This window comes from Erpetoichthys calabaricus, chromosome 6 (genome assembly GCF_900747795.2).
Source record: "Erpetoichthys calabaricus chromosome 6, fErpCal1.3, whole genome shotgun sequence".
NCBI lineage: Eukaryota > Metazoa > Chordata > Cladistia > Polypteriformes > Polypteridae > Erpetoichthys > Erpetoichthys calabaricus.
This window is the reverse complement of record NC_041399.2, coordinates 179,653,060-179,674,742: the sequence shown is the minus strand read 5'-3', so window position 1 is coordinate 179,674,742 and position 21,683 is coordinate 179,653,060. Positions and strand designations below refer to the sequence as shown.

Below are 21,683 nucleotides of genomic sequence, written 5' to 3'. Positions count from 1 at the left end.
CATACATATTGGGCATTAACCATGTCTTCAAAGAAGGTACGAAGTGGAAAGGACAGCAGCAAGAAGAAAAGGATGCTGTCAGTCGAGTTGAAGCAGGAAATTATAGAAAAGCATGAGAGAGGTGTGCGTGTGATGGAACTTGCCAAAATTTACGACCGCAGTACGTCCACGATATGCACAATACTAAAGCAAAAGGAGACCATAAAGAGTGTAAAAGTAGCAAAAGGCATGACCGTAATTACACAGCAAAGGTCGGCTATCCACGAACAAATGGAAAACCTGCTGTTATTGTGGATAAAAGAGAAAGAGTTGGCAGGAGATATACTTACTGAAAGAGTCATAAGCGAGAAAGCTCGCATCATTTACAATGACCTGAAGCAGAAAGAACCATCCACATCTACGGATGTAGTAGAACCAGAATTCAAGGCTAGTCATGGATGGTTCGACAGATTTAAGAAGCGATCAGGCATTCACTCTGTCGTAAGACATGGCGAGGCAGCAAGTGCAGACCAGAAGGCAGCTGGCGAGTTCATCACACATTTCGCGCAGCTCATCGAGGCAGAATGTTACATCCCCCAGCAAGTTTTTAATTGCGACAAGACGGGGCTTTTTTGGAAGAAAATGCCCCGCAGGACGTACATCACAGCAGAGGAGACGAAGATGCCAGGACATAAGCCGATGAAGGACCGCCTCACCCTTGCATTGTGTGCAAATGCTAGCGGTGACTTTAAAGTGAAGCCACTGCTAGTCTATCATTCAGAGAATCCTCGAGCCTTTAAGACTCACAGGATTCTTAAAGAAAAACTGCAAGTGATGTGGCGCGCCAATCCAAAGGCATGGGTTACGCGGCAGTTCTTCATCGACTGGGTAAATCTCTGCTTTGGACCTGCGGTGAAGAAGTATCTTCAAGAAAACAAACTGCCTCTGCAAGCGTTACTCGTCCTCGACAATGCTCCAGCCCACCCGCCCGGTCTCCAAGACAACATCCGGGAAGAATATCAATTCATAAAAGTCCTCTACCTCCCACCCAACACGACTTCAATCCTGCAACCGATGGATCAGCAGGTCATTTCCAATTTCAAAAAGCTCTACACGAAGCATCTGTTCAAACGATGCTTCGATGTGACAGAAAATACGGAGCTAACACTCCGAGAGTTTTGGAAAGAACATTTCAACATCGTGCAATGCCTACGCATGATTGACCTGGCATGGAAAGAAGTGACCAGAAGAACACTGAATTCTGCATGGAAGAAGTTATGGCCTGATGCGGTTGCAGCGAGGGACTTTGAAGGATTTGGTCTTGATACCGAGACCGAGACCAACGTGCCCGACGTAGATCCAGTGCATGAAATCGTGTCCCTCGGCAAGTCGATGGGTCTGCAGATTGACGAGGGTGATATCAACGAGCTTGTCGAGGAACATGAGGAGGAACTCTCAACACAGGAGTTGCTTGAGCTGCAGGACATGCAACGTACAGAGGCTCTGCAAGAGATCAGCGGTAGTGAGGAGGAAGTCGAGACAGAGAAAATTTCGACAAGTGAAATTAAAGAAGTGCTGGGAATGTGGGAGAAGGTTACAAGTTTCATTGAAAAGAAACATCCAGAAAAAGTTGCAACTAGTCGTTCTGCAGCAAATTATGATGACACCTGCTTGGCTCACTTCCGTAAGCTTTTAAAAAGCAGGCAAAAGCAAACGTCGTTGCATAGGTATCTTTGTACTAAAACTGAAACTGCTATAAGTGAAGGTGCCGAAAGTGCAGCCAAAAAGGCAAAAACAGATGATTAGCATAAAAAAAAAATCATACGTACGTAATTTTAAGTGTTGGGCTAAGTTTAAAGTTAAGAAAGTTTATTTTTTTACAATTCATGTACGTACGTACAGTTAAGAAAGTTCAATTTTAGTTTTTTTTGATGTGAAGGTGCCGAAAATGCAGCCAGTGTTCCCTCCCTCCCTCCTCCCTCCCTCCTTCCTCAGCAACTCTCCGTTATCTGCCGCCAAGGTAAGATTACATTTTCTTAAGTTGGTTTATCTTTTATTTAACTATATTTACTAATACAGTATTTTGATGTTTGTTTCTTATTTAAAAACATGTTTTTTTTCCATTATTTATGATATTTTGGGGACTTTTTGGGAGGGCTGGAACGGATTAATCTCATTTCCATTATTTTAAATGGGGGAAAATTTGTTCGGTTTACGAGCAGATCGGGTTACGACCTCGGTTCTGGAACGGATTAAACTCGTAACCCGGGGTTCCACTGTATATGTATGTGTGTATATATATATATATATATATATATATATATATGTGTGTGTATATATATATATATATATATATATATATATATATATATATATATATATATATATATATATATATATATATATATATATATATATATATATATGTGTGTGTATGTATGTATGTATGTATGTATGTATGTGTGTGTGTGTGTGTATATATATATATATATATATATATATATATATATATATATATATATATACATATATATATATATATATATATACAGTGGTGTGAAAAACTATTTGCCCCTTCCTGATTTCTTATTCTTTTGCATGTTTGTCACACAAAATGTTTCTGATCATCAAACACATTTAACCATTAGTCAAATATAACACAAGTAAACACAAAATGCAGTTTTTAAATGATGGTTTTTATTATTTAGGGAGAAAAAAAATCCAAACCTACATGGCCCTGTGTGAAAAAGTAATTGCCCCCTTGTTAAAAAATAACCTAACTGTGGTGTATCACACCTGAGTTCAATTTCCGTAGCCACCCCCAGGCCTGATTACTGCCACACCTGTTTCAATCAAGAAATCACTTAAATTGGAGCTGCCTGACACAGAGAAGTAGACCAAAAGCACCTCAAAAGCTAGACATCATGCCAAGATCCAAAGAAATTCAGGAACAAATGAGAACAGAAGTAACTGAGATCTATCAGTCTGGTAAAGGTTATAAAGCCATTTCTAAAGCTTTGGGACTCCAGCGAACCACAGTGAGAGCCATTATCCACAAATGGCAAAAACATGGAACAGTGGTGAACCTTCCCAGGAGTGGCCGGCCGACCAAAATTACCCCAAGAGCGCAGAGACGACTCATCCGAGAGGTCACAAAAGACCCCAGGACAACGTCTAAAGAACTGCAGGCCTCACTTGCCTCAATTAAGGTCAGTGTTCACGACTCCACCATAAGAAAGAGACTGGGCAAAAACGGCCTGCATGGCAGATTTCCAAGACGCAAACCACTGTTAAGCAAAAAGAACATTAGGGCTCGTCTCAATTTTGCTAAGCAACATCTCAATGATTGCCAAGACTTTTGGGAAAATACCTTGTGGACTGAGGAGACAAAAGTTGAACTTTTTGGAAGGCAAATGTCCCGTTACATCTGGCGTAAAAGGAACACAGCATTTCAGAAAAAGAACATCATACCAACAGTAAAATATGGTGGTGATAGTGTGATGGTCTGGGGTTGTTTTGCTGCTTCAGGACCTGGAAGGCTTGCTGTGATAGATGGAACCATGAATTCTACTGTCTACCAAAAAATCCTGAAGGAGAATGTCCGGCCATCTGTTCGTAAACTCAAGCTGAAGCGATCTTGGGTGCTGCAACAGGACAATGACCCAAAACACACCAGCAAATCCACCTCTGAATGGCTGAAGAAAAACAAAATGAAGACTTTGGAGTGGCCTAGTCAAAGTCCTGACCTGAATCCAATTGAAATGCTATGGCATGACCTTAAAAAGGCTGTTCATGCTAGAAAACCCTCAAATAAAGCTGAATTACAACAATTTTGCAAAGATGAGTGGGCCAAAATTCCTCCAGAGCGCTGTAAAAGACTCATTGCAAGTTATCGCAAACGCTTGATTGCAGTTATTGCTGCTAAGGGTGGCCCAACCAGTTATTAGGTTCCGGGGGCAATTACTTTTTCACACAGGGCCATGTAGGTTTGGATTTTTTTTTCTCCCTAAATAATAAAAACCACCATTTACAAACTGCATTTTGTGTTTACTTGTGTTATATTTGACTAATGGTTAAATGTGTTTGATGATCAGAAACATTTTGTGTGACAAACATGCAAAAGAATAAGAAATCAGGAAGGGGGCAAATAGTTTTTCACACCACTGTATATATATATATATATATATATATATGTATGTGTGTGTATATATATATATATATATATATATATATATATATATATATATATATATATGTTGATATGTGTATATATATGTATATATGTTTATGTATATACAGTATATGTTTACATAACCTCTTTAACACACTACTTCTCCGCTGCGAAGCGCGGGTATTTTGCTAACATATATATATATATATATATACTGTGTGTATATATTATATATAGGGACTATGTCTCTCGGCTGGCCTGGGAACGCCTTGGGATTCTCCCGGAAGAGCTAGAAGAAGTGGCCGGGGAGAAGGAAGTCTGGGCATCTCTTTTCAAGCTGCTGCCCCCGCGACCCGACCTCGGATAAGCGGAAGAGGATGGAAGGATGGATGGATATATATATATATATATATATATATATATATATATATATATATATACACACATACATACATACATACATACACACACACATATATATACTGTACCATCTTAATTCACTTGTCCTTAAAAGGTTCCAAAATATACAGAACTATTGTAGGAATGCAAATATTCAGCTAAAGGGCACAAAAGGTGTAAAATCTGCCTGATTCCTTTAATCTAGGAAATCTTGATTAAAAATACTGATTGGCTGTTTACATTACAACTCTATTATTTATTTACACAGTTCATTATGAACTGCTAACATTCCTCCATCCTGTTTCTTTTTTCTGTATCCTGCTGTGGCATTTGGTGCAAGGCTAAATTGCCAAGCTACTATTCCTGCTCATGGTACATGTCATTAGTGACATTTAGAGGACTAATATTTAATAATAAAAAAAGATGTAATCTTATTACACCATTCAGTAAATACTTGTGATACTATAGAATATCTAGGATGGGCAAGGCAGCCAGATGGCAACCGTGACCTTGTTGGTTATAACTGACCATAGACCACTCAAAAGTTATTTCAACACGCAACTGTGTTCACATTATAACACTGAGATTTGTTTATCATTGAAATTGCTGTTTTACTGTGTTTATGTATCTAAATACTATATTGTTTATTATATATTGTTAATATATTATAGTTGTAGATAAATGTATGCAAAGGCAGTGAACTGAGTGTAAAGCACTATATAAAAATTTAATTGTACATGAATAAACTACGAAAAAACTGTCTTTACAGTTTTTTGTTTTTTATTGACATAAGATGCAATAATGTAGCCTCACAAGTCCATGGCTTTGTGTCCTTGCTGTTCTAGATTTTGGGCACTATAACAAGACATACATTTTCTGTTGCTTATTATGAATTGCACCATCAGAATGGCTACACAGAGGAGATATAAATTACATATGATGTATTTGGGTGTGTGTATGTGTATATATATATATATATATATATATATATATATATATATACACACACGCGCGCGCGCACACACACACACGCACAAACACACACACACACACGCACATACATACACTAACCAGTCACTTTATTAGGTACACCTGTTCAAATGCTTGTAAATATCTAATCAGCCAATCACATGGCAGCAACTCAGTGCATTTAGGCATGTAGACATTGTCAATACGACTTGCTGAAGTTCAAAGCGAGCATCAGAATGGGGAAAAAAGGTGATTTAATTGACTTTGAATGTGGCTGGGTTGTTGGTGCAAGATGGGTTGGGCCGAGTATTACAAAAACTGCTAATCTATTGGGATATTTATGCACAACCATCTATAGGGATAATAGAGAATGGTAGGAAAAAGGGAAAATATCCAGTGAGTGCAGTTCTCTGGGTGAAAATGCCTTGTTGATGCCAGATGTAAGATGAGAATGGCCACGAGGGTTCGAGCTGATAGAAAAGGAACAGTAACTCAAATAACCACTCATTACAACTAAGGTATGCAGAATAGCATTTCTGAATGCACAACATATCGAACCTTCAAGCCACTAAGAACAGCCAACTGAAGCTACAATTCTCCCTGACTTCAGTATTTATTTGTCATTGGTTTTACGACAGTGTAATGTATCATTTTTAATAACTGGTACTGGAAAATTTGATTGGTTTGTGTGTGAAAATGGTGAACTTCAGCTTACACCAGTTCATTCAGTATAGCTCAGGGGTCTGCAACCTTCACTATGAAAAGAGCCATTTTGCCCCCTCTTCCTCCAAAGAAAAATAGTCTGGAGCCGCAAAACATAACACAGCTGATAAACTTTTAAAAGTTTTAATCTTTTTTAAGATTTTACATGTTACAACCACGGAATACAACAAACAGAAGTGCAGTGTGCATGTGTAGGGCTACTTTGAAATAAATTAAACTGAACTATGCAGGCCTATTTGGGTCCTTCCTATACCTGTGTAAAATTAAAATAAAAACTAGCCCACTTTAATATAAATAAAACATTTAGCTGTAGCTTAGCAGCTTTAAAAAAGTAAACATTAAATTCCATTTCAGTGTGCTGAATCAACTGAAGCACCTGAACATACAAAAAAACCTACATCAGCTCCGGGTCCGAAATGAATGTGTTTTGTTTTTCTGAAAAATAATAGCTTATTAAATGCTATTGTTGTCACCTGTTTAAAGTGACTTCTGTTTCTGAAGTTCGCTGCTGATCATCTCTATGTCGGGACTGTACGATGTGACTTTGACCTTCACACAGGACTGCAGGCTCTCATGTGTGAGGCGGGAGTGATATTTGGACTTTATGAAGTTCATGCTTGAGAAAACTTGCTCACTTAAGTATGTTGAGCCAAAGATGGACAGGACTCCAAATGCATATTTTTTCATGTTCATATACGTTTCGGGAATGGCACTCCATGTGTCGAAAACAAATTTGTCGGGTTTGGGGAGGTTTTAAATATCACTCCATTTGTGCTCTTTAGCGAGAGTAGCCTTCTGACGGGTGACTTCTTCAAGATCCGCTGTCAGGCATTTGAACTTGGACACCCATTAATCTTTATCTGCTATGTCGTCCAGTTCAATTTCTAGATCGGGCTTACTCCTGTGAATGCGGATGTGTTCAGCAGGGATGGGTCGATGTCCAGGGGTGTGACAGGGAAGGAGAGAGAGTGTGTTTTTCCTTTCTGAACTCACTGAATCTTTCTCTAAATGCAGCTTGCATTTTCTGAACAATTTCCCGTTTGTTTTTAAAGTCGGAGAATAGATGCTCTGATATTTTTATGAACGATTCTTTCATGTATTCTCCGTCTGTGAACGGCTTACCCCTCCTTACGATCTCTTGAGCTGCCACAAAACTAGCAGCTGATAGTTGACTGTGTAGAAGTGATCCACTTTTTGAAAGTATGTTTGCTCTGTTCAGCTTTCCGTTGCAGTTCCGAAATTGCTCTCTTTCGCTTATCTTCACTTGGGTATTTTTCAGTGAATGCTGAGGGCTTGTTTTGAAAATGTCTTTCAACGTTACATTTTTTGTTGTTCGATAATTTATCGCCACATATTAAGCACACCGGTAAGCCAGCGTCGTTGGCGGTGAAGGTAAATGCTTCTGTCCACGCAGAATTAAACTCTCTAAATTAGATGTTAAAATGTATAACAGTAGTAGTAGTAGTAAATAAACATATATATATATATATATATATATATATATTATATATATATATATATATATATATATATATATAAATACAAGTTAAATTAAGAAATTGCCATTATTCATTTTCATGGTTTTTATTTTTTTGTCAAGGCCAAAGGGAGCCACTACAAGGAGGCTGAAGAGCCGCATGTGGCTCCAGAGCCGCGGGTTGCCGACCCCTGGTATAGCTATTTACAAATTTTCACAATTAGGTTAAGTGAGTTCAAGTTAATGCTGTAAATTGTTAGAAAAATATAAATGACATTAATCAGTAAAAAAAATAATGAAACGTCATGCACAAATAGGTTAACAGCCAAACCATTATGCTTTTGCCAATTCACAGCTGAAAACATTTTTGAACTTTAAAGCAGAAGTATTTTATGCTTATTTGAATATTCTTCCAATAAGAACAATCCAATATTTTAACTTATATATTCTAGACTTAAGTGCCTCATTATCCATCTCTCTGTGTTGCAATAACTGCCTTAGCAGCTTACTGCATTTAGGCTTTGTCCTACCTGTTGTTATCTTTTTTCATATACAAAAAACTATGGTACGCAGCTTAACTGGCAAGTCTCTTCCCGTAGACTAAGAATGAAGCCGTGGCTTCATGTTATACAAACAAGCAATCATTGCTATTTTAAAATTTGTGGTTTTGTTAAGATTTAATGAACTTCAAGTAACTGACAAGGATTTCATGAATTAATGATTTCACACATTTACAGAGTATGCTTTAGTATTCTGAAAAATCACACTATGTTTGATTAAAGAAAATAATAATAATAACAAAAATAAATAATAATAATGAAAATCCAATGATGAATCAAAAGAAGACAGCTCATTTCACTTACACAAAACAGTCATACTAGTCTTACACAAGTAGAGAATTAAAAGAAGTTATACCTTACTTTATTTTGGTTCTCTGAAAGGGGCTGATGTTTTACTTTAAAAAATCAATACACTACAAAACAAAAGATTATAACTTTATTGATTTATTCTAAGTTAAACTATAACTTGAATTACTTTGGAAAAAACATTGCATTTAACAAAAAATGCTCTATCAGATTCTTTTTTATAAAGTGCCAAGATATAGATTTTCAAGTAGGGATACTACAATCAATTGGTCACCGATCTAACTTGACCAATTTCCACTAAAAAAGACTTGGCCAATCACAAAAAACAATATTTTGAGCCTCTGCTTTTGTAAATAGTACGGTAATTTAGTAATAGTGCCCCTTTTTACAAGGTATTACACTGATTGAGTCAGTAGCAGAGCGAGGGCTACTCTTTCTCTTTTTTTTTTTTTTTTTGCAGCAAACATTCTGCAGTGTACGCAAAGAGCAACAAGTGAAAACTTGTTTTATTAGAGAGCAAGAAATGATTGGAATGTTAATCTTTATATTAAAGAAAGTGGAGTAATAAACATGAGAAAAAGGAATTGGAAACAGTCTGAATCCATTAAAGTAGCTTTTATTGCCTTTTAATTTTGACCTTTACATTAAAATGGACAGCGTTTGAGTTTGGACAGCATGTTGCTTTTTTTTTTTTTTTTTTTTTTAAAGTGCAGCGACCTTCATTTTTAATAAGAAAAAGAAAAGATAAAGACAAATTTGAAACTGCTGCTTAGTAAACAATAGGCTTTTTCAAAGATTTGTACTGTGTTTATTAATTGTTGCAGTGTGTCATACAGCATACATTTTGGTAAGAAACAAGTACTACATAATTAAAATGGTAATATATATTTATAATTTCACCTCAAGAATTACGAATGTCTGGCAGATATACTGAAGGAAAAACAACACACCTGTTTAAGTGTAGTTAATGTATATTTTAACAGCAAACAACTTCAGTGCAATTAATGATTTAAAATGATTAAAACATAAAAGTGCATGTACACTTACATTTAAGCCGTGTTTAACTGTCAATATCAATTCATTGAGAATTGATTGTGTGAGAATATATACATACAATGTCACACACGTGCGAGTAGGGGGCAGCTAAAGGGCCTGAGTAATTGTAATAAAACATCCAACCGGGGGCGGTGGAATACGCTGACTGCCTTTCTCTGTTTCCTACAAACCTTTCCCAGAAAATCCTGCAAGGTTCCAGCACCTCAGAAGACATCACTTCCGGTGCAGACCCTTTTGCTGACGCCAATTCTGGACCAGACGACATCACCTCCGGATCAAGCCCCTTTACTGACGTCACTTCCAGACCAGAAGACATCACTTCCAATTCTGGCCCTTTTGATGATGTCACTTTCTTTATGGGCCTTTAAAGCCTCCACCTTTGTCTTCTATAGGCAGTTCTGTTTTGGACTCTGTTCTATGCACATCGTGCTTCTAAAACACTCCACTTTTGTAGCCGGGAAAACAATATATGAGTGGCTGCCCCAAATCTTTATGATGTCTTTGTCTAATCTTTATCACAACACATACTGTATATATATATTGTTAGCGAAAAGGTGAAAACTACTTTTTTGATTAAACTTATTTCAGATAAGTACATTACACAAAACTTTACACAATATGACAGTGTGTAATTATGAGAAGCATTTTACCTTGTTTTATGTCATATGTATTATGAGTAAATATTTTGGTATATATTTTATTAAAGTATGTATTGTAAGGAAATTTTATCTAGTGTAGTATTTTTATGGTCACTGAGCAATAAGCCCTACACAATTTAATTTTGTTAATTAAAATAAAAACAGTTAACACCTCTGGTCTATAGTTTAATTATAAAAATACCAAAGTTAACAGTTAAATATAGAACATAACACTTCTATGCTTCTGGTTATGCAGGAGCTTAGTGTAAAAAGTTTTTTAAAGGGACAAAGGAAAAAAAAATGAGTATCGGTCAATCAAGTAACATGAAATCGGTGATCGATATCGGAATTAAAAAACCTGATCAGAGTGTCCCCATTTTCAAGATATGTGAATGCCTCTGATCTTTTTATGTATGTCTATGTGACAAACAGTTGATTTGCCTGAGTACTAGCATATTTACTGTAATTATTTGAAGACAAAACAGTGCACTTTGTACCTTTTTATTATGCATTAGTGTGTGTTTCATAAAGGTTTTATTATTTCATTATTTTTAATCCCGTTTATGCTTTGTCATTCTGGGTTATTGAGTGCTGCTCTTGATGGGGGAAAACATTAATTTAATGAACTTTAGCATAAGGCTGCAACAAAACACGTGAAAAAAGTGAAGGAGTGTGAACACTTTTGGAATGCACTGTGTATGTATAAAGTATGTGTAAGCATGTAGGGGTGTGTATCTGTCTATCTATATACACACACAAAAGCAAAGCAAAATATTAAAAATATATTATAACCAAAGTACAACCAGAACGTATGAAATTTTAAGTCATTTTGAATAAAACAAAGAAGATAACACTTACCTAGTTTATTTTTCATGCTCCTTACATTGTCCAGCTCCATCCTCAGGTTACCTGGATTATATTTAGCACGTGATGTCATTCCTTCAACACAACAAATATTTTTCAGACAAAATTATTATTTGTTTAGTCATTCATAGCTAACTCAGAATAATGTAATGGTCCTAGTTACATTGTTCTTGTTTCTGTACATGCTAAAAAATAAATATATAAAGTAACAGCACCTTTGAAAAACAAGAATCGTTTTAATAAAATGTAAGTTGCACTAAAACCTGAAAATCAGACTTTTAAACTGGTATTAATTTTTAAAGACATAAGAAAATTGTGTCTTAAATAAAACAATAAAATAATAGGTTAAGATAAAAAAAAAGCTGAGTCTGATTTTTGATGTCATTTGGTTTATACATCATTTTATGAGTTTAAATAAACAGCACTTAAATGAAAATGGAAATGCACGACAATAAAGCAAACGACAGTCTTGAAATTAAAATCTATAAAATGCACACAAAAAAATTCACATTCTTATAGTGACATGCACACAATAATGAATCATGAATGCTCGAGTGGACGGATGTTTTATTCACAGAATAGTAAATGACTTCAGCAGATTTCACAGTAACATAGGAAATGCAACAAACACTCTCAATGCAGCTTCAATGTTATTAGGCTAAATGTGTGGCTAATCCTAGGATACAACATACTCCCCTTGGGTCTGATTCCCTCAGACAAAGTACTTTATTACAGAATATGTAATACCCAATGTTCAGTGTTAATTGTCCCCATGGAATTAATGAATACTTACTGTATGTCACTCTTCTCCAGCAATTACTTCAACTAGATATTTCCTTTTTTGTGTTTCTTTCCTAGAAGTGAGGTCTGTCTGGGTCTTCTACCATAATAACCATTTTCAATTAGTCAGCAATAGATGGTGTGAGGAAGTTTGCAAATAACTTTAAAGCACTTGGTGCTCAGCTTGAAGATGTTAAGCAAATGTTCATGACTTGTACTGAAATAGTTGAACAATTTGCATCCGCTGCTGACGAAAAAGCAATGGCTACAAAATCTAATTGCCAAGTGCTTGGAGATAGACTAGCTGAGCTGGAAGATAGATATAGAAGAAATATCAGAATTGAAGGTCTCCCTGAAAACCGCGAAAGTCCAAACCCAGTGAAATTCATAGCTGAATTATTCTCTAAAATAATTTGAGAGGACTTAAAATCAGACAGAGATATTAGCAGCTAACCACATATGTGGATCGAACGCCTTAAAACCTAGAAGCCTTACTGTACATTTCAACAAATTACAATCTACAATAAATATGATGTCACTTCTCAGACTGAAAAAAGAGATTATATTTGAAAATAACTGCATTTGTATTTTCCCTGATTTCTCGCCTTCAACAGCTGCTAAACGTGCCGCATTTTACAGAATTAAACAGCCCTTATGAAAAGCTGAAATCAGATACAGCCTCTTGTATCCTGCTAAACTGAGAGTGGATATTTAAGGCAAGTTCTAAATTTTTAGTTTTATAGATGAAGCAGAAAAAGAGTTAAGAAAATTGATCCTGTCACTTTTTGAAATACGATCATGAGTCACATAATGTCCTGACCAGGCAAAGAAGATTTTACCTGCAATTTAGTCCATTTGCAATGAGACTCTTTCCATGATAATACAATCTATTTCCTCCTCAGCTACTTTTACGTTGTAATTACGAAGAGAGCAAGCTATTTCTAATCTATCCTTTATACTGCCACAATTGTGCACAACACAAGAATATGATTCACAGCCATATCTCCTGGCAAAACTGGAAATTAAGGTTAAAGCTATCACATGTAATAATGTACTACCTTAATTTAAGACTACAAAATGATGACAAAAGTTCAGAATCAATGTCTCTATGACCAAACAGTGAACTTTGTGAGTTGGAATGTCAAAGGTCTCAATCACAAATTAAACAGGAGAAAAGTATTCTCTCACCTAACAGGTCTAAATACCAAGATACAAGTATTTTTATAGAAGACTCAATTAATAAGCAAGGATCACTTTCAGTTGCAAAGAGATTGAACTGGCCAACTATTTCACTCCAGATATACTAAGAAAACTAGAGCTGTTAATTCATAGAACAATTTCATTTGTAGCATCAGATGTAGTATCTGATCCTGAAGGGCAATATGTGATGGTGATGGACAATTTATTTAATTGTAAAGTGATTTTGATAAATATCCACGCACCCAAAGTGGATGATATAGACTTCATGCAAAATGTATTTGCATCCATTCCTAATGGGAACACTGATAAAATTATAATGGCTGGAGACTTTAATTGTGTTTTAAATCCAGACCAGGATAGGTCTTCAGCTACAGGGACGATAACATCTAACACTGCAAAAATAATTACTCAAGTTTGTAATTGATCGGAACTTATCAGACCCGTGGAGATTTGTAAATCCATACTTAAAGGTAGACACTTAGCTTCCAGTCTTTGGTGCCTGTTTAATGTAATATATTCACCCATAAACTCTAACAATTTGGACATCTTATTATCTTTAGATGCAGAAAAAGCATTTGATATGGTTGAATGGGGCTATCTAGTCATAACATTGCATAAATTTGGGTTTGGCCCGAACATATGTTTATGGATCCAACTACTGTATACCATTCCAGAAGCTTCAGTTTGTATTAACAACTCTGTCTCAGACTACATCAAACTAGAACATGGTACTATCTAGGATGCCCCATGTCACCACTACTATTTGCAATTGCCATTGAGCCATTGGCTGGTCACTAATGAAAATCATTTGAGATAAAGGGGATTATCAGAGAAGGACTTGAACAGAAAATATCACTATACGCGGATTATATGGTGCTATATATATCAGACCCACAAAATGCAGCTTTAATCTGCATTTGTGGATGGCACAGTGAACTGTGTTCACAGACAAAAGATTTCTGGAAGAATTCTTGTGCACATGCAGTGCCACCTGAGGGCCCGAACATCACAGGCATCCAATATTGCTTTTCGGCCTTTTCCCTTGCATACACATTTCTCCAGATTCTCTGAGTTTTTCCATGTTATTATGTACTGTAGATGATGAGATATTCAAATTCTTTGCAATTTTACATTGAGAAACATTATTGTGAAATTGTTCCACAATACAGTTTTTTTTTTTACAGATTGGTGAACTTCTTCCCATCTTCACTTATGAGAGACTCTGCCGCTCTAAGATGCTCTTTTTATACCCAATCATGTTACTGACCTGTTGCCAATTAACCTGATTAGTTGCAAAATGTTCTTCCAGCTGTTTCTTTTTAGTACCAATTACCTTTCCAGCCCTGTGTTGCCCCGTCCCAACTTTTTTGAGACGTGCTGCTTCCATAAAATTCAAAATGATCTAATATATTTCGTGAAATAGCAAAATGTCGAACTTTCAACATCTGATACGTTTCCTATGATCTAATAATAAATAATGAATAAACGTTATTGGATTTGGGGTCATACTATTTGAAATTGGAGAAAATCAAATGCTCATTTAGAGGATCTGTTCAAAACTTTTTTTTTAAAAAACCTGACGTGACCTAATGTGAAAAATGTGAAGGGGTCTGAAGACTTTCTCAATTCACCCCTACCTCACATTTGTGATACCTGTGGAAAATGTAAACTTCAGTATATACTATATGACGGCTGCTATGAATTCATCGGCATCAAAACTAGTTTAATTTATTTTTAAGTTAAAAAAAGGGAAGTTACTAGTTGATCATTAATTGAAATGCAATTAAGTTTTATTTGTGTGTTTGTATTTGCCTTAATAATAATATTAATTCTTTGCATTTATATAGCGCTTTTCTCACTACTCAAAGCGCTCAGCAATTGCAGGTTAAGGGCCTTGCTTAAGGGCCCAACAGAGCAGAGTCTCTTTTGGCATTTACGAGATTCGAACCGGCAACCTTCCGATTGGCAGTGCAGATCCCTAAGCTCAGAGCCACCACTGGTATTTGAAAGATAGGAATTTATTTTGATTCTCTGTTCAGATGCATTATTTGGCACACGTTTGGAGATTTAATTTATTTAATAGAACCAGTTTGTGCAGGTAATTCCATTGGTTATACTCCTGTGGATATACTGAACATTGATGTCAGATTATATTGCAAATGCCACTATTATTTAACAAAATATTAAAGTCTGCTTCAAATGTTGAGGTCTGGGCAATGAATGACCAAAAAAGTGGCAGTGAATAGGACTGGAATATGAGAAGTCAGATAGGGTGAGGGAATCGTAGGTTTGAGATGTTGGACTGTAATTGTTAGTAATGCTTTTGCATTAATGTGACACTAAAGCACATGCTTACATTTCACTTGAAGCAGTATTAAACACTGTTCACAGATCAAAGAGTTACCAGAATTATCAATAGCTGTAGTAGGAATAGGAACACATTTCTACATTATAATTATACGGCGCCTAGAATGATTTTTGATTAACATCTGAGTACTTAAGTCTTTCTTGGAGACCAAAAACAAATTAATTGATAAATGACAGAATAAAAAAAATCTGTCTGACTTAAAATGTACTTCTGTTTACATACATGCATGTAATCCATCAATGGCAAAATTATGTATGGGTGGGAATGCCATCATTTTTCAATATGGACTAAATGCATAATTTCTCAATTAAGCCACTCAAACCCATAGAAAAGGATGCTATACCACTACATAAGATATTGTTAAACATAAGACAACATACAATACATGTGAATTCAATAATCTCCTACTCACAAATATTATATTAGCTTGAGCTCACAGACTTTCAGCATATTTTATATTCATTATGTGCTTATCTTTAATATCTTTAGAAAAGTCTTAGTGTAAGGTGTAGTACTTAAGGTACTTAAGGCCGTAGGTCATTTTGCCAATTTCATTATTCAGTGACCTCTTAACAGTACTTCTTAATCCTTGGTCTCAAACATCTGCTACTTCCATCCCCGATGTGTGTGGACACAAAGACAACAAACTAGCTGAGGTTTACTTTGAAGTCTGCTCGTCTAGTAAAAATCTTTGAGGGGAGAAGGCCAGCAAAAAAAGTATTAGGTGGTACATCACAGGTAAAGGAAGAGGATGGGAATCTGCAAAGCTGACACTAAGTTTCACTCTGTGGTTGGTTAAGTGTTTGTCCACAGACTACATTACTCTTCAGGTTGGGCATTTTTGTGAAAGTCATAGCTTCTTTACTTGGACCCTACTGAGATAAATGATTGAGATCCCTGTTGCCTTTCATTTTTTCAGCAATGTGAAGTTTCATATCATGTGATGAGGGCAAGCAGTGACACAAGTAGGACAGATACTCATAAACCATAACTTGACAGGCATTTGGCAAGGTAAGCAAAGATAAAAAAAAGAGAAGCTCACAACACTGCTGTAGATTTTTCTTGCCACAAGAATAATAGTGGTCAAGATTAGAGCAGGAGGAAGCAAGATAACAACACACATAAGAAGTGTAAAGAGACAGTATACGCTTATTCTCTATATTTCCAGATTGCTACCTTAAAGCCTGAAACTGATAGGCAATTCCTAGCATAGTAAGGCTTTAAATTATAAGACTGTGATTCTGTTTTATTTTATTTCTGCCATCAACTTTAAATTTGAACTATGTACCCTCAATGTGGATAGTTTATATTAGTTTTCATTCTATACATATAATTTCCATAAAGGTAGATAACAATGAAAATTAAAGCTTGCAAAAGCAAACAAGAATTTAAATAGAAGAAACACTACCAGATCATCAGCATTTGCAGCCAGCAAATAATCTGTTCAGTGGTATAGAAAACACATTTACTAAAATCCTTCCAGTAGGAAGTTAATACAATCTACAAACAGAAAAGCAATCTTTAAGTCTTATCAACCTGTGAATCTTTCCTTCAACAAATCCCTTAAGCAGAAGTCAACTTTTGTTAACGTTTTTGCATGAAAGGTTTCCCATTTGACTTGATAAAGTATTATAACAGTAAGTAGAGAAAAATACAGAACTGTTAAATTGCCTCTGATTTTTATTACTAATGTAACTATGCATAAAACACTGCCCTTGATCAAGCAGCGGAATAAAAAATCCCTTGGTGTAAAATAATCACCACTGTATTTGTTCAAGGAAAGACACATACCAAAAGAAAACTACAGAATGTCCATTAATGCAAAAGATATTTTCATACTCAAGGATAGAAAATGTTGCCAAGACTGCAATCTTTAGAGTTGATGCTTTACTTAACATTTCATATATGCAAAATCTATTTTCTAACATTGATTATACACAAAATTAAAATATACAATTAGAAATACACAACTAAAATATACAACTATTCCAGAGTCATGAAGCAAGAAGCAAGCTGGGAAAATCATTACTAACCCCTCACATCCAGACCACAACCTTTCTGAATTTCTGTAACGCCTGGCCAACGGAAGACTTGTACACTGTACACCAAAACAAAAAGATATAAAAACATTTCTTTCCCCACAGGCCAGCCAGGGTCTTGCAATACTGTTCACATATTATTAATACTTGTTTTTTTCTCTTTTTACCCCCACTGTTCATTTCAGTATTTCTTGCAGTTGCAACCTGCACTTTATATATATATATATATATATATATATATATATATATATATATATATATCCATACAGTGTGGATCACCAGGGGGCACACCAGCATCCCCAACCCTGACACTGACAGACAAGGGACATAAGTTTAGCACACACATTTTTATTTTTCTTCTTTTCCACGTGGGAAACGCTTTCCCCCATTTCCCACATTCACAGCACAGTCACAAGCACAAAACACACTTTACTTCTTCCTCTCTCTCTCTATGCATCACTCCTCCTCCAGCAAGCTTTGTCCACCTCCTCCCAACTCTAGCTCTCAGAGTAATGGATGCTGGCTCCTTTTATAAGGCACCCAGAAGTGCTCCAGGTGCTCGTCAACCTTCTTCCGGCAGCACTTCAGTGTGGCAGAAATGCTGCAAACAAGGGCTCAGCAAACCATCAGGCACCCTTTGGCAGTGTCCACCGGCCCCAGCAGGGATGAGTTTCCATGCTCCAATATCGTGGCCCCACTACAAGCCAGGGTGGGCTGCCCTCTAGCGTCCTGGGGGATATATATATATATATACATATGCTCAAAAAAATTAAAGGAACACTTTTTCATCAGAGTATAGCATCAGATCAACTTCTGGGATATTGATCTGGTCAGTTAAACAGCAGAGGAGGTTGCTAATCAGTTTCAGCTACTTTGGTGTTAATGAAATTAACAACAGGTGCACTAGAGGGGCAACAATGAGACGACCCCCAAAACAGGAATGGTTTAACAGGTGGAAGCCACTGATATTTTTCCCTCCTCATCTTTTCACTAGTTTTGCATTTGGCTATGGTCAGTGTCACAACTGGTAGCATGAGGCCCTGGACCCTACAGAGGTTGCACAGGTAGTCCAACTTCTCCAGGATGGCACAACAATAAGTGCCATTGCCAGAAGGTTTGCTGTCTCTCCCAGAACAGTCTCAAGGGCATGGAGGAGAGTCCAGGAAACAGGCAGTTACTCTAGAAGAGCTGGACAGGGCCGTACAAGGTCCTTAACCCATCAGCAGGACCGGTATCTGCATCTTTGGGCAAGGAGGAACAGGATGAGCACTGCCAGAGCCCTACAAAAAGACTTCCAGCAGGCCATTGGTGTGAATGTCTCTGACCAAACAATCAGAAACAGACTTCATGAGGGTGGCCTCAGGACCCGACGTCCTCTAGTGGGCCCTGTGCTCACTGCCCAGCACCGTGTAGCTCGATTTGTATTTGCCATAGAATGCCAGAATTGGCAGGTCAACCACTGGCATGCTGTGCTTTTCACAGATACAATACAATACAATACAGTTTATTTTTGTATAGCCCAAAATCACACAGGAAGTGCCGCAATGGGCTTTAACAGGCCCTGCCTCTTGACAGCCCCCCAGCCTTGACTCTCTAAGAAGACAAGGAAAAACTCCCAAAAAAACCTGGTAGGGAAAAATGGAAGAAACCTTGGGAAAGGCAGTTCAAAGAGAGACCCCTTTCCAGGTAGATTGGGCGTGCAGTGGGTGTCAAAAGAAGGGGGTCAATACAATACAATACAGTACAGTACACAGAACAGAACAATTTCTCAATATAGTAAGAAATAAAAAAATATAAATTTTAGAAGTACAGAGCAGAATTTAACAGTAGATGATATATCCCATAATAAGATTTGGATTTGTATAGAGTCCTGGAGACCTCATCCTTCAAGCTGCCTCCCCCATTTGGCCATTCCACAGCTGAAACAGTGCTGGGCCAGCCAATCCGATGAAAGGACCCCTCTCTCCCACGATTCCTGCAATCCTCCATCTGGGATGACTTTTCCTTAGGCAGGCAAAACAACTTGGCAGGTGGGCCATGGCACCAAGTGCCACATTTGAGTACCGAGAAGAAAAACAGAATAAGTGAGGGTTAGTATATAATTATAACTGTCATGTTACTTATGTTTAAGTGTTAATGACTAACAACAGAGATGCAGTCTGTACAGTTAATCAGCAGCTCTAGTCAGGATATGCTAAACTGAAGTAGTGAGTCTTCAGCCGGGATTTAAAAGCTGAGACCGAAGGGGCATCTCTTATAGTAGCAGGCAGACCACTCCACAGTTTAGGGGCCCTGTAACTAAAAGCTCGACCTCCCACTGTTATTTTATTAATCCTTGGAATCATAAGCAGACCGGCATCTTGAGATCTTAATGTGCGCTCTGGTTTGTAAGTCATGATAAGTTCAGACAAGTAAGCCGGACCTTGACCATTTAATGCTTTATATGTTAAAAGAAGGATTTTGAAATCTGCCCTAAACTTAACCGGGAGCCAGTGTAAGGATTTAAGAACTGGAGTTATGTGTTCGTATTTTCTTGTTCTTGTAATAATTCTCACAGCCGCATTTTGGATTAACTGGAGGCTGTATAAAGAACAGTTTGAACATCCAGTGAACACCGCATTGCAGTAGTCAATCCTACTAGAGATAAATGCATGAATTAGTTTCTCAGAATCCTGTTTATTTAGAAAGCGCCTTAATTTCCTAACATTTTTAAGATGGAAGAAACATGTTTTGGACAACTTTGTAATATGCGCTTTAAATGACATGCTAGAGTCAAAGATAACTCCTAGATTGCGGGCTGATTCAGTAAAATTGACTGGGATTCCCACTGAGTTAAATGATGACAAAATATTGTTGTGATCAGCATCATTCCCTCCAACAATTAACATCTCTGTTTTATCTGTATTTAAAGACAAGTAGTTCTTATTCATCCATTCCTTTAATTCACTAACACAACTAATTAAAGACAACATTGGAGAAACTTCATTTGATTTAAATGAAAGGTATAACTGGGTGTCATCTGCATACGAGTGAAAATTAACATTATGTTTCCTAATGAGAGATCCCTGTGGAAGCATGTACAGTGAAAACAGTAAAGGTCCCAGTACTGAGCCCTGCGGGACACCATATTGAACTTCTGTGTATAATGATGGAGTACTGTCAGCACATTTCTGTACATATTGGAATCGCTTTGATAAGTAAGAACTAAACCAAGCGAGCACGGTGCCTGTAAGCCCAACATCATTTTCTAGCCTGTGCAGTAAAATAGAATGGTCGATGGTGTCAAATGCTGCACTTAAGTCCAACAACATAATTACAGTGGAGTTTCCTTCATCAGAGGATATCAGAATGTCATTTACAACCCGTGTTAGTGCTGTTTCTGTACTATGACCAGTGCGAAAACCAGACTGGAATTTCTCAAATAAATTGTAATGCATAAGGTGTGTCTGAAGCTGACTGGTGACTACTTTTTCTAGTATTTTAGAGAGAAACGGTAAATTTGAAATAGGCCTATAATTATTTAGTATATGTGGGTCAAGGTCTGACTTTTTAAGTAATGGTTTAATGACTGACACTTTTAGTGTATCAGGTACTGTGCCATGCAATAATGAACTATTGATAATGTTTAGAATACGCGCTGCAAGAACATCCATTGCACTTTTTACTAGTTTTGTTGGCACTGGATCTAGGGAACAAGTAGTGGGCTTCATTTTAGAAATTAAACTTAAGACTTCCTGCTCAGTTACAGGATTAAAATTACTAAAGTGCTGAGTGCAATGTGAGACAGGGTCTGCTAAGCTAGTATTTGGTTTGTACTGTGATGCAGAGATCTGGGATCTTATATTTTTAATTTTCTCATTGAAGAAGTTAATAAAGTCTGTACTGCTAATGTCTGTTGGTATTTTGCACTGTTGATCTGAATTTCCATTTGTTAATTTAGCCACTGTTCTAAACAGTACCTGAGGATTTTTATTATTGCTATCTATTAATGTAGAATAATATTCTGACCGAGCTTTAAAGAGGGCTTTTTTATATTTATTAACACTCTCTGTCCATGCAATTTGAAAGACCTGTAGCTTTGTTGTTCTCCATCTGCGTTCCAGTTTTCGACACTCTAATTTAAGAGCTCGAGTGTTTTCATTAAACCAGGGAGA

The 21,683-nt window shown here is 36.7% G+C and overlaps 1 protein-coding gene across 2 annotated transcripts in view; it reads right to left on the bottom strand.

Moving 5' to 3' along the window:
- lmbr1 (limb development membrane protein 1) overlaps positions 1–21,683 on the bottom strand; it is a 161,841-nt gene that overhangs the window by 55,890 nt on the left and 84,268 nt on the right. For both annotated transcript variants that reach the window (XM_051929120.1, XM_051929121.1), the window contains one exon: positions 11,137–11,217. In XM_051929120.1, coding sequence (XP_051785080.1) covers positions 11,137–11,217 — 81 coding nt within the window. The remainder of the gene's footprint in view (positions 1–11,136; positions 11,218–21,683) is intronic.